This window comes from Rhinoderma darwinii, chromosome 9 (assembly GCF_050947455.1).
Source record: "Rhinoderma darwinii isolate aRhiDar2 chromosome 9, aRhiDar2.hap1, whole genome shotgun sequence".
Taxonomy (NCBI): Eukaryota; Metazoa; Chordata; class Amphibia; order Anura; family Rhinodermatidae; genus Rhinoderma; species Rhinoderma darwinii.
In genome coordinates, this window is record NC_134695.1 from 94,534,773 (window position 1) to 94,557,365 (window position 22,593).

The 22,593-nt window shown below is 42.9% G+C and overlaps 1 protein-coding gene across 1 annotated transcript in view; it reads left to right on the forward strand.

Annotated features, from left to right (window-relative positions):
* The window catches only part of LOC142660508 (serine/threonine-protein kinase Nek11-like), a 158,654-nt gene that overhangs the window by 34,736 nt on the left and 101,325 nt on the right, over window positions 1-22,593 (forward strand). Inside the window, exon 2 of the mRNA XM_075837130.1 lies at window positions 21,909-22,074. Within this exon, the coding sequence (XP_075693245.1) occupies window positions 21,909-22,074 (166 nt within the window). The remainder of the gene's footprint in view (window positions 1-21,908; window positions 22,075-22,593) is intronic.

Consider the following 22,593-nt stretch of genomic DNA (forward strand, 5'->3'; position numbering starts at 1 on the left):
GTCACACATTTATTATGGCACCTAATTAAAAGTGATTTATTTAGTCAATGTTGCCAGGCTGGAAAATAAAAACTGCAAGCTGCAATTTCAGGGACTTCTAATCAAGATGATTATTTTCTATCGTCTGTCTGCATTAATGAATGTCCCTGGGAATGCCAGCCGATGATCAGGAAAGGCTAAATGTTCTGATATTTCTTGTCATAGATGTTATTTAAATATTAAAAGGGTTGTTTGAGGTTAGAAAAGGGGGTGCCACTCTTGTCTATGGGCTGTATCTGGTATTACAGCTCAGCCTCAGTCACTTGATTAGGGCAAAGCTGCAATACCAGAGTCGCCCATGAACAAAGGTGGCGCTCTTTCTGGAAAAAATATAAAACCAGACTTTGTAACCTCAAATAACTACTTAGAACTTTCTGATTAAGCACAAAAAAGGGTTATGAAGCTAAATTGTGTATATGTAATATTTATTTATACATATATATATATATATAAATAAATACTATAGTGAAAGCTTCTGCTGGATCGGCATGTCAGGTCTGGGGTTGCCAAGTCTAGGACAGGTTTTACCTTGTCAGCTCTGGCATACTAGTTCTGAACCACATTTTGCTGCCACCCTCTATGCCATCACCAATGCTGCCTCCAGATAATCAGTAAGGTATAGATTAGTATATGCCCAGGGAAGGTTTGAGGCTAATACTATAGGTCTGTATTTTGTACAGATTTCCTGGGACCACCATATACAGTAGCTTGTGGTAGATATTTTGCAGTAGTCAATATTTCCTTGACCTATTATTATTACTATAGGTCGGGAAAACGGCTGCAACTCACCGCCATGAATAGCGTTCTCCAGAATGATCTGTCTTCCGTTTCGGCCTCTCAATGGCATCTTAGGAGGTTCACGAAAACCTTAGAACAATATATATTAATTTTAATATGGGTTCAACCAGTAGCATGATTGTACATACAGGACAGGGCAAATTTAAAAATGGACACTATATACTGGGGAGGGCTTGCACCACCACCGTACCCAACTATTTATTTTTTTTGCCCCATCCCAAGGGGTCTGTATCGCCCTTTATTATGTTTGTCCCCTTTCCTTCTTCTCCTTGCCAATATTGTAGGGTCCAATGTGTATAAGTGATAGGGGGCCAACCATTGTAGATGTAGAAGATACCGCTATGTAGGACTTCGACCAGTGCCAACCAATAAATGCCAATCGCTGATTGGTTGCGGTGGTTACTGTTGGTTTAGCATTCCTTCTTTTTTTAGGATTATGTCACAATTCTCCCAGTGGCACAAGCCACTTTGTGGACAAACAGATTATTAAGAATTGATGGGCGACGCTCATATGAAGACTCTGCCGCTCCTCAGATTGTGCATTAATTCTTAATAGATCGATACATTCTTAATACGTCCGTGTTGCTTATGATTATTTAAGTAGAAATATACTTTGTGCAAATTGCCTATAAAAATTCCTTCGACTGACCTCTTTCTTACTTTGCTAGTGACATTTTCAATAAAACTGCACATACTTAAGGAACAAGGCATTTGTTTTCATCTAAAACAGTTGGTTTTGTATTACCGCTAATTAGTTTATAGTGTTTTCTACAGCGTAGCCAGCTGGATCCACGTTAACCACAGAAATAATGCTCCACGGAGGAAAAATAAATGTTCACGTTACAAAAGTATTCTCCATTAGAACAGCTTGACGTTCTCCCAACCCCTTATACAAGTCCTTTACAGTGGATGTGATTGAACCACTATGAATGACATAAACCTCATTCTGCACTGATGAGTCCTAACAATGGTGAAAGAGTTTGCCGGTAATTTCCAAATCTGCCAGAGCATCGACTCAAAGTCGATAATATAATATACTTTCAATGACACCTTTATATACTTGTTTTCATCAGGGAGAAGATTTTAGATCTTTATATGATGGCGAAATTCTCCAGTCGCCGTTGCTACTACTTTTACATAAAAGCAGATGGCCGCTGCTGTTTCCTATGTGATCGAAGCCGTGTTTTATTTCTTCCATCCAAGATACAAAGAAAAACACAATATGGGACATTTCCAGGATTTTTCAGAGTGTTTTCTCTCTTGTCGGAGGAACTTCTTCCTCTAATCACACAGCCCATCATTGCGGGAAGATAATTAATTTACTCGCCAGGAAATCTGCCTGTGTTTTTGAGCTCATAACAAGTAAGGTTTGGAGACTGTTTTGACGTTCAGTGCCACCCGTAGGACGTATGCCAGGGAACACAATGTGTGTGAGGCCCACAGACTCCTCTCCCGCTAATTCCTTCACAGCGGGGGGATTATGGACAACAAAACAGCTTTCTCTACATTGGATGGGCCGCTTTCCCTGCTGATGAAGAATGCGCTTCATATATTATACATGGATCGCTGAGAATATACAGATACGCAGCATGTAATTCATGTCTTCTTCTTGTCATTAACTGAGGGAGAAGCAATGTTTGGTAAAATACAAGATGCATGCAGAGCCACAAAGACCTGGCAGCAACATTAGTCCCCAAGACCGACACAAAAGATGGAGCAATGACCTTATATTCTTCTATACCCAGCATATGCCTTGTAGGCATGTCTTCAGCTGGCAAAATACCTGGAGGTTTAGGCCTCATGCCCACTTCAGTCTTTTCCTTCAGGGTGCTATCCGTTTTTGTCACTGATAGCACCCTGAACCCATTCATTTCAATGGGCCCATGCACACTTCAGTTATTTAAACGGATCCGTTGTTCCGTTCCGTGCAAAGTAGAGCATGTCCTACTTTGCTCAGTGATTCAGTGACCGTGTGGCCCATAGAAGTCAATGGGTCAGTGAAAAAAAACGGATGGCACACGGAAGGCTTCCGTGTGCTGTCCGTTTTTGACGGATCCGTTGCCATAGCAACGGCTGGGTGAGCAAAAGTTCACAGACTCACAGACTACAGTAAACATTCATTCCTGAAGATAGGCTCATATTTTCACTTCAAAACACCCAAAAAACCAAAGTAAACCAAGCAGAGTAATCTCAAACTGTTCTCTATGCTCTGAAAGCTACAGAAAACAGCACCAAAAACTTCTTGTAAACTTTCTATGGGTGTTTCCTGGGACATGTGACAGGTGCAAATGAATTTCGCATCCGTTTTTCAAACGGAAAAACGGAAGCCAAACGGAAGCACAACGTCCGTGTAAAACGGAAACACGGAACGGAAACGGAGTGCACACGGAAACAAAAACGGACACACGGATCCGTCAAAAACGGTGATGGAAGTGTGCATGAGGCCTTAGTGTCCAACCTTGATTGAGGCACCAATGTCTCTAGGACGCTAAATAATATTACGTTTCAGTATATTGCGCTGTAATATTCAATGCTTCGAATGTCCCGATCCTGCGGGACAGTCCTAGACTACGACACTGTCCCTGGTGTCCTGCCGAGTCCAGATGTCACTTTTGGGCTTTCCTAAACCATTTTATCCCTGCTTCTTCCTACTGTATTTCCATGTTTCCAAACCCAGTTTCCAATGGCTTTGGAATAAAAAAACAACAATCACATACTATAAAGAAGAAGATTTTGTTTTGGTTTTGGTTGATGAACTCCCATTGAGAGAGAGTTTATCTACCAAAATAATAAAACACATGCTAAAATGCACCAAAATACTGCCCCATGTGAACCCAGCCTGAAACTTTTTGTAGCGCTACTGTTCGTTTTTAATTATTGAGCTACCGCTGCAGTCTAAATGATACATTGAGTTGCATGCAATCTTGTGGATTGCAGCTGTCAAATAGCCGGTTAATAGCCGCGCTTTATTGTGGAACGGCCCTTTACCTGCAAAATCGTGTGGCTATTAATTAATACCCATTATGGCCGTACAATTTTGCAGGTAAAGGGCCTTTTACCTGCAACAACGCGCAGCCATTAACATTGACTGCCAAACTGAAAATGGTGCCGGCCCGGTTGTTGGCTGCATCGTGGCTGGGTCAGTGGCCTTACCCTGAGTGTATGTTCACATGCACTAATTACGGACGTAATTCGGGCGTTTTTGCTCCGAATTACGTCTGAAAATAGCGCCTCAATAGCGTTGACAAACATCTGGCCATTGAAAGCAATGGGCAGAAGTTTGTCTGTTCACACGAGGCGTATATTTACGCGCCGCTGTCAAATGACGGCGCGTAAATAGACGCCCGCGTCAAAGAAGTGACCTGTCACTTCTTTGGCCGTAATTGGAGCCGTTATTCATTGACTCCAATGAATAGCAGCGCCAATTACGTCCGTAAAGGACGCGGCGTTCAAGCGCCTGCACATGCCGTTACGGCTGAAATTACGGGGATGTTTTCAGGCGGAAAAAACCCCGTAATTTCAGCCGTTACGGACACTGTCCTGTGAACATACCCTAATTCTTCATCATGAATACTGACACAGGTGCAGGACTCATTACAGTGTACCAGTGCTCTCTTGTAATTAGTCTTAGGCCCCATGCCCACGACCGTAATAAGTCTCCGTAATTGCGGACCATAATACGCTCCGCAATTACGGATCCACCCGGTTCTATTGGCCGCGGACAACTTTCCGTATCGCTACGGATAGGTGTCCGGGCCGTAGAAGCGTGCCGGGAATTATGGAGCATGTCCTACTTTTAGTTTTTTACGGGCTGTGCTCCCATACTTTGCATGGGAGAACAGCCCAAAAATGCGGGCTGCAGCCCACGGCGGCCGGCTGTGCCCACAATCGCGGGCTGTGATTACAGGCACGGCCGTATGCATGAGGCCTTAGGCCTGATTCACACAAATGTTGTATACGTCTGTGTGCTGTCCGTTAAAGCAACGGACAGCACACGGACCTATTCAATTCAATGGGGCTATTCAAACATGCGTGATTTTTCACAGAGTGTCTTTCCGCTGCTTGGAACTCACTGCATGTCCTATTCTAGTCCATTTTTGCGGACCACGCGCTCATTGAAGTCTATGGGTGCGTGAAAATGACGGACATCACACAGACGTCATCCGTGCGCTGTCCGTGTTTCACGCAACAGTTGCTAAATAAAGGCTAAGAAAACAAAACAATTTTAAAAGTGCACCAACACTGACAAAAAAAAAAAACGATGCCACACGGAACAAACACTGATGGCACACGGAACTGCAACGCAGGAAAATGGTGCGTTTTATGCAGATGCAATCCTTGCCGAATACATGATAATTAAATCCACCTTGACTTATATTTTTCGTGCAATAAATTCTACAAAAAATTCCTGAGTGGTTGATTACTTTTGGCAGGCATCGTTGTGCGAATTACCCTTATTACCGGTAAGAACTTAGAACATTGAGGTAGGCTGGATACCTGTACATTGTCTCTGACAGATAACATATCGCTTTCCTGAGCCTCTGGCAATAATTATCATTGTTTACCATTTGCTGAACGCGAGGGATTAAAGCCGCCTTTTTGTTTCTTACATTTTGGTGTTTTTTTATGTTCTTTTTGAAGCCTGAGCACTTTTCTTTGATGCGCAGATTTTCTGTGAACACGAAGGTTTAATTTGTTAAGCATGACTGTACAAATGTTACGTCTTCTGTCATAAGCCCCAGGTACAGAGGAGGATTCCTTTCATCTCCTATACAAGTACCTCACAGCATTACCTTCATTTTTACAGTCAGAACTCGCCTTGCTCAAGTAAATAGTTTTTTCCACTTCTTTTCTGAACCCGAGTCCTTCTAGGCTCCCTGAAGTTGAGCGAGATTGAGTGCTCTCGTGTTAATGAAATACTGAAAGCAGCTTGACGGACAATTGAAGTTAAATTGGTTTTGCAGCGAGTCCTGAATACTTTACATGTAAATGACTAGGCTGCAGTATCTTTTCCTACCATAGAGGGCGCTCTTTCACTGTGTTCGGAAGCAATAGGACCTAATATAGCAGTAAACCTAATGTAAAAGATAATGTTAAATTATAAAAACACTCCATGTCTCTAAAGGAGGCCGAAATGCGCAAGTGAGAGGACGGTTCTTAATCCTTGTAGCTGCCCCATCTCCTGCCTGGAAGGTCTATCAATAGCCATGTTCTCCTCAATTGTCTCTATGATACTTGAGTATTTTTTTCTTATATTGCCCTTTTAATTGGAACTGCTGATGTCTCTTATGTCGCCGGTTTTGTTTGTTTGGTAATAGATACTATACCTGTAAAGCAAGACATAAATGATGAGATGTCCTTCTAACATTACTTGTGGTTGTGAGGACATGTCTCAGTTCTCAAACGCCCATTGTAACCAGTGTAGAATGGCATCATTTCAAGAAGATCTTCCGGCAAGGCAAAACATGGTCTAGTTATCAGATGATGATCAGATTGTAACAAAATATTGCACCGTGTATGGTGAGCAAAAGATCAAAGTTCTCCTGTAGACCTTAGGCCTCCTACACACAGCCGTAGCTGGGTGCACGGTCCGTGATTAGGGGGTCATCCACGGGCCGTCCGCAACCACGAACTGTGCTGACACAAGATGTGCATTAATTTCAATGAGCCCGGACGGTATAATGATGTGTCCTATTTTTTTTTTCAGTCCAGGCTCCGGGCAATGCATGGATCGTGGAAACCATGGTCGTGTGCATTAGCCCATAGGAAAGCATATGTTCTGTACTATCCACAATTACAGATAGTATATGGCCGCAAAACTACGGTTGTGTGCATGACGCCCTAGACAGTACATGGAGTGGCCCACCAATATACCAGAGGATCCTCCGATGGGCCCATTCTTTGACACAGTAATGGGCCCCAGCAGAAGACTACCCCATTTGGAGTTGATTTTGCTACTAGGGTCTATTTCTTACGGAATGATTCACAAATAACCTATTAGATCTTATTGATGACAATGTCCTGTGTGTACTACGATAATAAAGATTACAATACAATTAAAAGTGGACATGAACATGTTCTGTATAGATGGAGGGCGGACCCTCGGAATAATTTCATCTGGTGGGCCGAAAGTACCTCATTGTGACACTTCTAATGATATGCTCAATGGGCGCTTAGATGGTGGCAGGACTGGACCTTCTTATTACTACTAAACAGAACTTTAGGCAAGATAACAACTTAAGACTCCAACCTGGGTGACACTTTTCACAATATGTCGTGATATCATAACACAATTTTATCTTCAATAGGTTTTCCCACCATATTGTTTTATGACATGTCAATAGATGTTGATTGTTGGGAGTCTTTTACGGATCACAAACAAAACTGGAATTTTCTTGTGATTGGTGAGGGTCCCAGTGGTCAGACTGTCCCGCATATTAGAAAACCTTACAGAAGAAAAAGTTCAATGTCAAATACAGCACAGCCAGATGTGCACTTCATTGATTTTAATAGCCTAGCTCCCAGACCCTTACTGAAATCATCATCAGACTTAAAGGGGTTGTCCGGTTTCAGCAAATTAATGTTTTTTTTTGTATAATTAAAAGTTAAGCAATATGTTTTCTGTATTAATTCCTCACAGTTTTCAAGATCTCTGCTTGAATAACAACACGCAGAGATAATAAAAACCATGAGGAATTAAGACAGAAAGTATATTGGAAAATTGTATAACTTATTTTTATAAAGAAAATAATAAATTTGCTGAAACCAGACAACCCCTTTAAGGCTGTGTTCACATCTGCGTCGGAGGCTCTGTCAAATCTTAGACAAAATAGCGCAGCATGCAGCGCTATTTTATCCAGCAAAATGACGGAACCCATCAAAGTCAATGGGTTCCATCAGGCGCCGTTCGTGTCCATCATGTGACAAATCCGTCACTGCCTTTATTTTCGTTCTTCTGCTTCTATGTCAGGACAGAACAACGGAAATGACCAAGGCAGATGTGAACGAAGCCTAAGTAATTGACTCCTGAATATCAGCTAGTGACAAATTCTAGATAAGCGTGAAAAGAAAAATGCTCTGGAGTGGAAGGCGTTAATATAGTCTTAATGTCTCCTATGTAGCTTGACACTTGCCCACCCCTCAGTAATCCTTTCTGTACTTTCCGGGAAGGCAGAGGGATCAGAGCAGAGGACACAGTGGAAAGTAGAGCAGCACACATATAAAAGACAATAAAACGGACTTGTCTGTAATCCCCTGAGCGGCAAAAACCTCAGCAGCCCTCCATGTGGAAAGCAAAATACAGGCATCACTGCTAATCAGGCCTTTGTATACCGCCTGCACTAAATGACAGCTGAGGACCTTAGCGAGAATCCCTCCACTAGAGTGAATGACAGCGTGCGACTGCGCTCCTTCTCTACATAATGAGATATTAGGGAACACAGAAATGACAATGCCAGGGCTCATTGTAAAGACCGTAATGCATCATTAACCATGCACTCCAGCGTCCCTTACATTATACTCAAGCTTTTGAGCCCATATGGAATTCTATGCACGGTTTTTTGTACCTTATTATCAGAAAAATACAGAATATCCAACACCGCATTTATCTCATTGATGTATTCAGCTCACTTCATGGTGATGCTGTTTTTAGTTACAAAATACTGATTTTCATCTACAATGCTCCGGGTCAAATCGATAGTAGAATTTTTAAAGGGACTCACTTAGAAAATATTTATGTATATGCCTTGTGTACCCTGTCGACTCTAATAAAGGGATTCACACTAGAAAAATGTGTTTCAAAGGCGGGGAATTTGTTGAAGATTGATACAAGTTCCTTTCCCATGATCACCGTTGTTGTTCTGATAGGGATATTCAACATTTATCCCCTATCGTGATTAGTGACTGATCACTTGTACCCCCACCGATCACTGAATCGGCCGTTCCTCCTCAATGCACGACCACAGCGAGGAGAATTTTGAATGGAGCAGCAGACAAGAATGCGTGGTTCCGCATTATTCAAAGTCTTTGGGACTGACAGAGACAACCGAGTACAGCACTCCGTACCACAAACATTGAATGGAGTGGCAGGGAGCATGCTCGACTGACGCTTCATTAAAGCTCCTCCTCCCTGCAGTAGGAACAAGGGCTTGCGACCCACACTCTAGTGATCGGTGGGGGTCCCAGCGAGCAGACACTGATCACCTATCCTGTGGATAGTTGATAAATGTTAATTCTACATAGAAACCTTTTCCCTAATCCCTTAAGGCCGGGATCATACACAGTTTTGATGACGTTTTTATAGCTGTATTTGGCTCGGTTTTTTTTTTTAGCCAAAGCCAGAAGTGGATCCAAAAAGAAGGAAGGTATTAAGAAAAGACTGACGCGTTTTTTTTTCTTTTGTGTCCACTCCTGTGTTTGGCTCAAAAACCAAATCCAAAAACTGCCACAAAAACTGCACAAAGAATGTGTGTGTGTGATCCTGGTCTTAATAATCTATAGACCAGTAACCACAAAAGTGTTCCCACCTGTATGTCAAGCCACCTCCTCTGTTCAGTGGCTGATATCTGGAAAAAAACACACACACAAAGATTGTGTAAATGTACAATATTGCTATATACAAAACTGATCAGCTACAAAACAAGAACTACACAAGAACAAGGCAGGGTATGGGAGTGGTGGAAGTGATGTCCAAGAAACAGGACCTTCAGCAGAGGACTTTAAGGTTTTTGCGTAGCCCACCATGAGCCTAAAGAGGACCCCTAATCAGCCCATTTTTTACTCATCCCCTTGCCAAAATGTCCCATCAGTCCCAGGTCCTTTGAATTAACCATTTAGGAGCCTAACAAGAAGCAGATCCTAATAATCTATGAAGCACCTGGACCTCTTTAGAGCTGGTGGGGTTTTCTAGAGCTCAGTGAAGGTATTTTACCAAACACATTTTTTCTAGGTTCTGCTGATCCATATGACAGGTAATTGCCCATTTGTCTATTTAGATTGACCTCAGCTCTGCTCGGCCTATATAATATTTATAGTTGCAGGACTTTTATTCAGCAACTCCTGGGCTGGAGATTTTGCTGAAGTGTCTGTGGTCATGGAGTGCCTGCTGAGAAGATAAAAAAGGATTAATGTACATTTGAGTCTGAAGTGCGGATCACTTTAATCCAGCTTGCCCCTTAGCACTGTAGACTGTATTTATATATAATGGGGGTCATTTATAAGAACCTATTTTAAGGACATACAGAACAGCAGTGGAAGAAGACATCACACGTAAATCATAGTGAGCAAATAAACATGGCTTGAGGAAAAAGTCTAACACAAGTGTATTGTGACATCTACAGGGATGTGTTCCCCATGCTCAGAACTTGAGCAGACTTATACAGACACTGAACAAGAAGGGGGGTACTGGGGATGTGAGCTTTGGAACCTGAATGTGCCTCTGACAACAATATAATTTTCACAAATATTTTTTGATGGTAGCAAAATTGCACAAGACACCTTACAAGACAAAGTATGTGTCACATGTTTGAGTGCCTGTGTTCAGAGTAAAAACTCTATTTCGACCAAATCAAGTCAATGCTGTGTGGTGGCTTGTCTTTAAAGATTATTTATGAAGCCAACAGAGGGGAAAGGTTTCTATACATTGATAGATTGAATAAAGAGTTATTGTGAAGAATATCTCCATGTAGAGCTCGAGTTCACAATGACCCTATCTCAGGGTAGATGCAGTTCTCGGCAGGGTACATCAATAAATAAGAAGCAATTTTCTGTTTTTATTTTTACAATTCTCTTTGGAGTGCCAGCGCCACTTCAGCCCTGGAAAAAGAAGACAGCGTTTTGTAAAAGGCTGGTGATAAGGGAAAACTCTGTGCCATGTCAACGGATATCTTCATCTGGAACCAATAGAAACGGCACAGAACCCAAAATGTATATTTTATCATTTACATCAGTTAAAGGAACACTAAACATGGAATATGTACAACAAATAAAAATATATCCTAGCACTTCCTCCCTTCATCTCTTTTTCTTTGATTCCATTTGTTTCATATTACAATTGAAACTTTGAAACATATAAAATAAATTTTCTCTGTGTCCCAGGAGATCAGTCATATCCCCCTTCTCTTCCTCATCCTCCTCACTGTCCCTTTTCTTGCTGTAAGACATCTGGTGAGAGCAGGAGCCTCCTCCCTGTCTGCAGTAGAACAAAAAGATGGTTAAAGGAGTTGTCCACTACTGAAAAACTCAACCAGATAGGTCATCGATGCGGGTCCGACACTCGGACCCCGCACCGTTAAGCCACTCTGGCTATCTTGGGGCACCGGATGTTATGACCCATTATACCGTGTACGGTGCCGGGAGCAATTGGCTTTGTACATAGCATAGCGGCCGTGCTGCCGAACTGCAGCTCTGCTCCTATTCACTTGAATAGGAGCAGAGCTGCAGTACGGCAGCTCACCGCTATTCAGTGGCTGGAGCCAACAGCTTGGCCCGGAGTATTCCTTTATTATTGGTGTTCTTATATGGTACGCTTAAATGTTGGAATCGAAGGTCCATTATCATGGTCATCCTCACTGTCCTTTTTCACAATTGACCCATGACCCCTGTCCTAATGTTCATTTCTGTGTAAAAGCAGTAGACCCTTTGGGACTACGGGTAGAAGATTTTGAGTGACAAGGTCATAATTGTAGAGTCGTTAAGCTTTGGAAAGTTAAGCCTAATTGGTCCCACTTGGTTTAGTTGGGCAGTAGACATTTTACATATATCTTATGGAACTAATGAGGGGACATAGTGTCCATAGTGTGGTGTATAATATTATAGAGTCAACATTAAGTTCTGTTCTGTATTAAATTGCTTTACTTTTAATGTTTGCATTCATTCCAGAATCTCCATGCAACTAAGAAAAAAATAAAAAATAGCCAAAATTATATTTTCTGCATACTAAAAAAAAAAATCACCCCATTGTGTTCTATAGAAAATTAAGTCGGAAGTGTAATAGGTAATGGAATAGAAGTTGCGGACCTTATATAAAGCAAGGATATGTATGTATATGGGGGCGCTCCCTGCCAGGACATGAGGTCCATTGTGATATCTCTAAAGGACCTATTACACCGGCCAATTTTGGCCGGTGCAGCGAGCGCCGATCAATGAGACAGCTCGTTGGTCGGCGCTCGTTTGCTCCTGTCACACGGAGCTATGGATGGGGACGAGCGGTCGTTACTCCGATCGCTTATCCCCATATAAAATTATTATCATGTCGGCAGCGTGTCTCCCTGTTTACACAGGGAGATGTTCTGCAGACAACTATAATACTTCAGTTTTCTAAAACAATGCGATCAGCAGATTCATTTATATGGCCCCATGCACACGATTGTGATGTTCACAGATCCATGAGGGGGCTGCAAATCCGGGCCGTAAAAACTCAGGACATGTCATTTTACTGTCCTTCTTTGTGGCACGGACTCGCCCATAGAAGTGTATGGGACCGTGAAAATTGTGGACTGCATACGTGTTGCTGTACGTGTGTCGTCCGCAATTGAGGATACGTTGCCAAACAAAGCCAGGGAATACATCAATTTCAGCCTTCCTTTATATTTTCGGCTCTGTGAATACTGATGGCACACGGATGCACTACGGAAGGTTTTTTGCGGACAAATGGACGGGAAATACAGACAACTGATCCGTGGTTTTGCGGACCGCAAACATCACAAGGGTCGTGTGCATTAGGCCTTAGGCAGGGATATGCTGATATTTGTAAACTATATGAAGTAAGAAAACAAGCTGATAATGTGATACAGGGGTCAATTACCGGGATACAAACACCTAGCAGTAATTGATTAGCTGGTGATCCGCTGCAGCTTGGCGGAATTAAAGCCTTCCTGTCGGTGCTCTCAGACCTGACAATGCAAAATGCATTTTCTGTCTTGGTTAAACAGGGCAAAGAGTAAAGGCACTTGACACTGCGCTGTCACACTGTGAGCCTGACAATTGCGGCGTACACAGCCAAGGTAACATATAAAGGAAGCCGAGTCTTTATAGGTTTTCTCTGAAGTCGTCCTGACCATTAATCCTCCCTCCCGCTGCCCTTTCTTCACTTGTGTCATCTATAATGGACAGCAGTTCATGAAGAGTGAGCTGGCAATAAATGTGGCGCAGCCTGGGTATACTACAGAGTTTATGGGCATCCCATCGGACTAGGATATAAAAAACTATTTTCTAAGTTGCAAGTAAAGGAAAAAATGTTGGCCAAAAATATAAATTTTTGAAAGAACAATGTTTTGCAAAGTATTCAAAAGATTTAAAAAAAATGGTGCCCAAAGGCTAAGACTGGGGGATGCAACTTCCATACACCCACTCCGGAGTCGATGCACTGATCATACGGTGGGGAGGTGGGGAGGGCTAACTGTGTCAAACGTGTGTACAAAAAAACTTTTAACCAGTTCGGAGAACCTCGAGAAATAGTTACATTCATATATGTGAACATTGGGGGAATATATCAAAAGTTTTACACCAGTTTTTCGAAAGTGGCATCCAAAGTAGCAAAAAAAGGGGACGGCGTTTAGCAGAAGGGGCGGGTCCTCTGTATAACGATAGATTTATCATAATTTACGGCGTAAGTTATGGCAGAAATCTACACCTGCTCGTAGTAAGTGGTAGATTTACATTTCTGTTGCACGGAAATCCAAAAATGTGCCAAATATATTAGCGGTGGGCACCTGAATTTGTAAATATTTTCCATACTGTGTGGCAGTAAATAGTTGAACATTCCTTTGCAGTATCAACCATCATTCGTTCTGTCTCTATTCCTTTACTTCTGGTTCTGTGCCTTCTTCTAATCTCTCATTGTTCAGCTGACACTCACAATCCCTCCATGCAGCCATTCTGCTGCGATACTCCTCGTCCTCCCCCGCTCATCTCATGCCTTTTATTTTCTCCGATAATGCACATGCTAATTTGTTGCTCCTTATTGAGGACATTTCACAGAACAGAGGAATAAATTGAACTAGAATTGTCCTGTAAATCCCTCTTGTCTCAGACAAATGGGATGTGACTGAGCTGCGGAGATGGGGCAACAGCGTATAATTATGGGAAGAAGGTAAAAATATGCTGCAGCCTGGCAGTAACTAGTTTAGAGTGAGATCTTTGACATGTGGCGAGCCCGGCGGGACGGCGTGTACCGTGTTTGATATTATAATTATTATCTCTTATTTATAAAGTGCTAACGGATTACAAGTCACATGAATTAATTCTACACTGTTTCCTTATGTAACAGTCTGACCATCACTAAAAGAAGAGTGAAAGAAGAGTGATGACCAACATGGCCGCCAACCTAGAATATAGATAAGGCTAGAAAATTACATAGGTTGTGCTTTATGTTATGACACATGCTTCGAATGACCTAATAAAAAAGTTTTTTTGTATTGATATGAACGGAAACATAGCTCTGCTGTCATACCATCATCAAGGCCTGGTCTATCTCGAGTTCCCACAATGAGTTGCACTCCTGACAGGTCCCATGACGAGGCCTTTTAGACACATCGGAGGGCCATTTAATGAGTAATCTTTTTCACCACACACATACGGTCATTACACACATGGAAACTCACACACAGTCTGGAAAATGTGATAAGTCTTCACTATCATATAAATATACAATGAAAGCCACAATATACATACAATGACACATATACACATTCTTCAGATATAATATACACGTGCCACATATAAAATATACAATACAATTGAACAAATCTCCTAATGATAACAGGTTTTTCTTTAGAAGTAAAAAAACTCAAAATGCACTGTTTCACATTATTATGCACAACAGAGATCAAAACAGTTTAAAGGTTGTAAAGAGAACTAAAATGGTAATTTGTTGAATTTGCAGCATCAGGAGGTCATATTTACAGAAATCCAAAGCTCTTTCAATCAAAAAAACCGTAACAGGCCAAGTTACATGTTAACATAGGACCCCTTCTCTGATATCACCTTCACAATTTTTGCATCCATTGAATTTGTGAGTATTTGGACAGTTTCTGCTTGAATATCTTTGCAGGATGTCAGAATCGCCTCCCAGAGCTTCTGTTTTGATGTGAACTGCCTCCCACCCTCATAGATGTTTTGCTTCAGGATGCTACAAAGGTTCTCAATAGGGTTAAGGTCAGGGGAACATGGGGGCCACACCATGAGTTTCTCTCCTTTTATGCCCATAGCATCCAATGACACAGAGGTATGCTTTGCAGCATGAGATGGTGCATTGTCATGCATGAAGATAATTTTGCTACGGAAGGCACGGTTCTTCTTTTTGTATCAGGGAAGAAAGTGGTCAGTTATAAACTCTACGTACTTTGCAGACATCATTTTCACACCGTCAGTGACTCTAAAGGGGCCTACCAGCTCTCTCCCCATGATTCCAGCCCAAAACATGACTCTGCCACCTCCTTGCTGACGTCGCAGCCTTGTTGGGACATGGTGGCCATTCGCCAACCATCCACTACTCCATCCATCTTCACCATCCAGGGTTGCACGGCACTCATCAGTAAACACAATTTGAAAATGAGTCTTCATATATTTCTGAGCCCACTGCAACCGTTTCTGCTTGTGAGCATTGTTTAGGGGTGGTCGAATAATAGCTTTATGCACACTTGCAAACCTCTGGAGGATCCTACACCTTGAGATTCGCGGGATTCCAGAGGCACCAGCGGCTTCAAATACCTGTTTGCTGCTTTGCAATGACATTTTAGCAGCTGCTCTCCTAATCCTATTAATTTGTCTGGCAGAAACCTTCCTCATTATGCCTTTATCTGAACGAACCCGTCTGTGCTCTGAATCAGCCACAAATATTTTCACAGTACGATGATCACGCCTACGTTTTCTTGAAATATCCAATGTTTTCATACCTTGTCCAAGGTATTGCACTATTTTACGCTTTTCGGCAGCAGAGAGATCCTTTTTCTTTCCCATATTGCTTGAAACCTGTGGCCTGCTTAATAATTTGGAACGTCCTTCTTAAGTAGTTTTCCTTTGATTGGGCACACCTGGCAAACTAATTATCACAGGTGTCTGAGATTGGTTACAATGATACGCTACACAGAGTATCTGACCTAGAACCCACAGCAAATTCCATCTGAAAAAATGCAGCACAATTTGGTGCAGTTCTTCAGGTGGAATTTCCGCATCGGAAAGCAGCGCTAGAAAAAAAATAAAAATATTCATGCTCACCCTGCCCGTAACCATGGCGACGCGTCCCTGCAGCCTGTCCTCCTGGGATGAAGTTTCATCCTATGTGACCGCTGCAGCCTGTGAAACATCATCCCCGGAGGCTGAGCTGGACACAGGAGCAGAGAGTTCTGCCTAAGTATGAGATTTATTTTTTTTCTTCTACCTGTGATTTTTGTGGAGAAATTGCAGCTTATCCTCTCCAAAAATCTGCCATTTTGTGCGGGTTTTATCTCTTCATTGAATTCAATAGGGAAAAGCCACAACAGAAAACCAGCGATTCTGCAACATAAATTGACATGCTGCGAATAAAAAAAACGCACCGCAGGTCAAATTGTTCAATCATGTGGATGAGATTTGTTGTCCACCTTGCTGCTACTCTAATACGCTGCAGATTTTCCACAATGAAATACCTTGTAGAAAATCGCAGTGTTTACCCTACGTGTGAACCCGGCCTAAAGGCCTGGACTGTATTTTTTTTTTTGGACTTTTGCGCAATGAAAAACGTATTTCTGATACTATTTTGATTATGCTGCAGAGACGTCATATCTGTGCTTGTTGGACTTGTTTAGAAAGGGAACCTGCGCTGAGAACAATATTATTTATAAAGTTATAGAAGTTTTAAAACTAAGTAACTTGGCAATATAAATAGTGTTTATGTGTTTAGAAAACTTACATTGGTGGCAGTGATAGCGCCCCCTGGTTTTTGATCCCGCTAGCTGAGACCACCTTCTTCAGCAGGCAGTGGTGGACATGCATGTGCTGATATAGTCTCTCTCCCCGCGTAGCGCTCCCTCTTGTAACGCGGCCGGTTGATAATCTTCGCAGAAGTGGTGTATGTGCAGATACTTTCCCCTCGGCATATCTCGCATAGGCACTGATCCAGTTGCGTCATTTTGGCCCCAAATAGCTGGGATCAGAGAGGGCTTCATGGGCACGGCACAAGGGACTATTTTCTTGGCTGACTGGGGCAGGAGAGAGAGAGAGCCAGCTTCAAGTAATAACGCACTGCTACCCGCCCACAAGCCACCAATGGACCAGAGTGAGAAGTGGTCTCTAAATGACTGGTATTTTTTTTTTAGGTACAAGGACGCCACCATTGCAACAAGTCAGTTTGTGATGTTTCTTCCCTCCTAGGAAATCTTAATGCTTCAGCATAACAAGACATTCTGGACAATTGTAGCTTTCAACTTTGTGGGAACAGTTTGGAGTTCGTCCCTTTTCTGTTCCTCAGGTCTGCGCCCCAGTGCTCAAGGTCCATAAAGACATGGTTGGTTAGTTAGTTGGTTTGTTGGGGGAGTTTGGTGGTAAGAACTTGACTGGCCACACAGAATCCTGACCTCAACCCCATACAACACCTTTGGGATGAACTAGAACGGAGATTAAGAGCCAGGCCCTCTCCTCCAATATCAATGTCCGACCTGATCTTCTGGATGAATGGGGAAAATTCCCACAGACACTCCAAAATCCTGTAGGAAGTCGTCCCAGGAGAGTGGAAGATGTTTTACTCCAAAGGAGGAACAAACTCCATATTAATGTCTATGGATTTAGAATGGGATGTCATAAAAGCTCAAGTAGGGGAAATGTGCAGGTGTCCCACTTTTTATTTTCCTACCTCAGTACTACTTTTTTCTGTGGTTACCTCAGTACTACTATCTAGCATTCCTCTGTAGTGTAGTGATAACCTGTAGATAGCACCACACACCACCCCCTGTAGATAGCACCACACACCACCCCCTGTAGTTAGCGTCACACAGACCCCCTGTAGGTAGTGCAAAACAAACCCCATGTAGGTAGTGCCACACAGACCCCCTGTATATAGTGCAGCTCAGTGCACCCCTCCCTTGTATATAGTGCCACACAGTGCTTCCCCCCTTGTATATAGTGCCACACAGCGCTTCCCCCCTCTTGTATAAAGTGCCACAGCCTTAACCCCCCCCCCAAAAAAATGATGGGCGGAGCGCTGTACAGGCTCCCGTCGGGACGTATGTAAAAGACAACATGATGCAGTAACGTCATCTCGTCGGCCTGTGCAGGGAGTCTTCCCTGCGCCTTATAGGCTGCAGGCCTAATGTGGCCTGCAGCCTATAGTATTCATTTGTATCTGCTTACTGAGGACGCAGATACAAGTAAATGTGGCCGTCGCTAGCTCCGGAGCCCCCTCTGGTGCTAGTGACGCCACCGGGCTTGACGGGGCCCGTGTGGTAATGGCGAACTGCAATGATGATCCGCCACTGCGTATAGCACCTGTGTATCTGTCGTGCAGAGACACATAGACAGATGCTAATAAAGATGGCTGCCCCACAAAAGTAAAAATATGAACAAATAGTTACATTAGGGAACATAATCAAAAGAAAAAATAGACCCATAACTACGCAGGATCAAGCTGTTATCGATCACATCTAAGTTCATAACTTAGATGTGATAAAATCGCAGCAAAAAGCGTGATTTAACCACAGTGTGTGAATAAAGCCTACTGTTTTTTAGTGCCTAGTACAATTTTTCCTTGGACCACCCTGCTCCTCTCTTCGAGGTTTGTGAAGGGATCGCTCTCCAGTTCCTTTCAGGCGGCGCGCGCAGCGTCAGAGAGGCGTGTCCTAAACACTAGTAGTCTGCTGGCTTTCACTATCCCGACCAAGCCCGCCCTGAATTGCTCTCCCTGCACCTTCTCCCCACCTCCGCAGCGACAGTTAGCTGTGCTGCATGGTTTTTAAGAATATGTGCGGTTCGGGCGCTTATGGTCGCCCAGGGGGACCGGGTGGACGCATGAATCGCAGATATGATGATCCGCCATTTATGTCATGTGATTCCTTTCAGCCAATAACGCTGCTTTGCATACACGTGGTAGTGATTCTTTTTAGTCCAGTAATTTGGACTTTTGGGGTGTGAATGTGGGGTGTTCAGGGGTACTGCTAATACTGCACCCGCCAGATTAACATTATAAGACATTAGAGACTAAATTCACCCGTTCAAAACACGAGAAAAACTGCAAAACAGCGAAATAATATAAACCAGCCCTGACCCTGAGGTCACAGGACGTCAATGATATAAATATGAGAGTAATGAACTTGTATAATATAATAAATAATTAGCGGATTCATCCCGTGTCAATTATGAGGAGCGAAAAGTCCGGTGACATAATATAAATTGGTGACGTTATAGCATTGAAGCGCATCTGTCGCCATAATATAAAGAGGAGCCGTCGCCTCTCCTGACACGTCTGTTCTAGTAAAAACTGGTATTCCCCATGAAATAACAATTCTGGAGCATCTTTTCTTAGAACTCTGCATTGTGCCGTGCCTCTGTTATTCCTCCTAGAAATGCATGAATACATTGACAGCTGGGTGTTACCATTCCGCTTGTTAATTGCGTATCTGCCCACACAGTCTTAGGCCGAATCCAGACGAGCGTATGTGATGGCTGTTAAAAAAAACGTCCATCACACGGACGCATGTATGTCAATGGGGCCATTGTTTTAACGAACTGTGTGAAGTACCCGTGGAAAAATAGAACATGTCCTATTTTCGTCCGTTTTTGCGGATCCCTCAATAGACTCAAGTCTATGCGACTCGGACGTGAAAAACCACAGTTTTTGACGTCCGAGTTTGCACTCGTTCAGGCCTTACACTGTCCAATCAGTGCTGTCAATGTGTAGGAACATGTCCTATTGAAAAGGGGAACACCCAAGTGTCTTTTTTTTTATGCATTTCCAGGAGGAATAACAGGGGAAACGCACGACACAAACTCTGTGCTCCAGAATTGTAATTTCATGGGGAGTGCAAGTATTTACTAAGCAGACATGTCAGGAGAGGTGTTATAATAAAGTCAAGACATTTGAGCACAAATGACACAAAAAAATATATTTTGTTCAGTTTGTGTAGAAGACGCAAAGAACGAATACAGCGCTGTATTCACAAGCCGAGCGCTCTCCCCAGCCAATGATTGACAGTCGCTAATGTATATACCAGTCTACACAGTGCCGTCTATCATTGGTGTGGGGGCGTTGGAGCACCGGGCCCAGGGATATTGCGGCCTTATCCTGGATGCTCATGAATATTAATTGGCCCTTTTAGAATACATAATTTGGCAGCGTCCTCTACATGCCGACACCTTACCAGACTTTCCTGACTTCTTAGCTGCTTTTAGGCCAGGGCTACACGGAGACTATTTATCATGCCGCTGATTGATTTTAACTACTGAGATACACCTGCAGTCCACATAAATACATTGAGTTGCATGCTATCTTGTGGATGGCAGCTGTCACGTAGAAGTTAAAATCAATCAGTAGCGCTACAAAAAAAAAGAGTCACTTTGCCTGGTTTGGCAGCCACCATCCGCAGATTCCAGGCAGGGAATAGTGGAGAAGGGGACGTGCATGAGAGTTACGGAAACAGCCAAGCAGCAATGGATATGCCATAAATGTCTAAGTTGGTAATAACTCTTTAAACACTATTAATTTCCTAATATATCTTTACAGAGGTCAGAGCCCATTTTTTGCTGAAACAGAGCTCCAAATCCTCTGCTAGAAATAGTTAAATTAAAAAATTATGTCTGCCTACAGTCACCACTAGAGGGAGTCTACTGCATTATCAAATTCAATGTACAACAATATGCAGTAAGTTCCTGAGCTCCCTCTAGTGGTGGCTTCAGGTACCCAGAACTTTATCCTTATACTTTGTCTTTACAGGGGATTTGGAGTTCTGTATCAGAAAAATGGAGCTCCTATTGCAAAAAAAAGGACAAAATGTGATCATTATCAGCAAGCAATGTTCCATCCATGGCATTATTATCTGGAAGCCTCCAGCAAAACCTCTTCATAAATTGTCTGTCCAGACTTGGCGGATATGGCTCTGCAGCCATATCAATGTGTCAGGATTTAGGAACATGTAAAATGATGACTTAAATGTTTCATTTTCTAGATTTGGAAGCCCTGTCAAAAACAATTACTTCTCTATCCTGGAAGTCGACACAGGAGATTAAAGCTTTTTTAATTACCTTTCTTGTAGGACATGAAATAATTTATCTGAGATCTCTTGGTGCAGAATTAGAGATTACTACTCATTTATTAACCCTTTATAGACTTGACATTCCAGTCATCCGTGTAATGTATATAATTAAAACTTAGGCTTCATTCACATCTGCAGTGGAGGCTCCGTTAGGGGCCTCCGTCGCAGATCCGGCAAGGATTACCGGAGACGATAGCGCAGCATGTTGCACTATGGTGTCCGGTTAAATCAAGGACACCCCGACGGAAGGCAGACGGAGCCCATTGAAGTCACTGGGCTCCGTCGGCCGCTGGCGGTGACCGTTGACGGAGCAGAACAACGAAATGACACAACGCAGGTTTGAACAGGGCCTTAGTACTTTGTTTCCTCCAGAGTTGCATCTGAGGCCACAATATTCTCAAAATACAATTATCCCATATCCCATACATTATCCGATCTCTACTTGCCTCCAACCTCCTCCTGACAGCCTGACAGTACAAAAGTGACGGACCACCAAAGCAAAATGTGGCCCCAACCAGACGCTGTTACATGCCCTCGTGCCCTTCATACAGGTAAAAGCTCATTCTGCCATTTGTTTGCAATACCTTGGGCCTATGAGTAGGGGTTGCGGCCAACCTGAGATAAGACCCACTCACCAAGGGCCCCATAGCAGCCTTAGGGACGTCTTTTTTGTATGTACATGAAATACAGGCCACATGTTCTTGTACAATACCATCCTATACCAAACCATATTCTCCAGTATGAAGAACGATTTCGGAATATGTGTCTAATGATATAAAATCATTATATATGCAGAATGTACTAATGTAGTCTCATGTAATTCGCTTCTCATCCATTATAACTCTATTACAGGAAAGTCATCAAAAGAATCCCATGCCATACCATGAGAGGAGACGCCACACTTCCTTCCGCTAGAGAGGCCAAACTACTGGGCAACCTCAGCCACCCATTCATCGTCCTGTTTTTTGGAAGTTTCTTGGAGAAAAAAGATTTCTGCATCGTTACAGAATACTGTGAGGTACAGATCTATGGGGAGATGTAGCACCAGCAGGAATACGACTACTGGGCCCAATGGCCCTATGCTGTATACACCTGTGTTATAGTGAGCAGTGGCCTGCCCATAGGGACACCTGACTCTGCTTCAAGGGACTATGTACATCAATTAAAGGGAATCTGTCAGCAATTTTGACCCCTCAAAACGGCTTACAGCGCTATTTAGAGAGGACCAGGAGAGCAGTGTAACTATAATCGGGGTGATTGTCATGCAGGTTGCGTGATTGAGAAATCAATGGTTTTACTGGTTCCCGACTGACCGCGGTAAGTATATGGCGGGCGCTTGAGGTTCTTAAAAGCTGCGCCATAGTAAATCTACAGCACAGGCGTTAATTGGCTTCCCGAGCGATCTGGCAGCTAAATGTCGGGCACCCTGGAGAGAAGATAGAAGTGTTTTTTTTTTACCCCTTTTGTCTTCTCTTATCTCTATTATGTTTAATGTTGACAAATTGTCACTCTTCCAAACAGATATATATCAAGAATA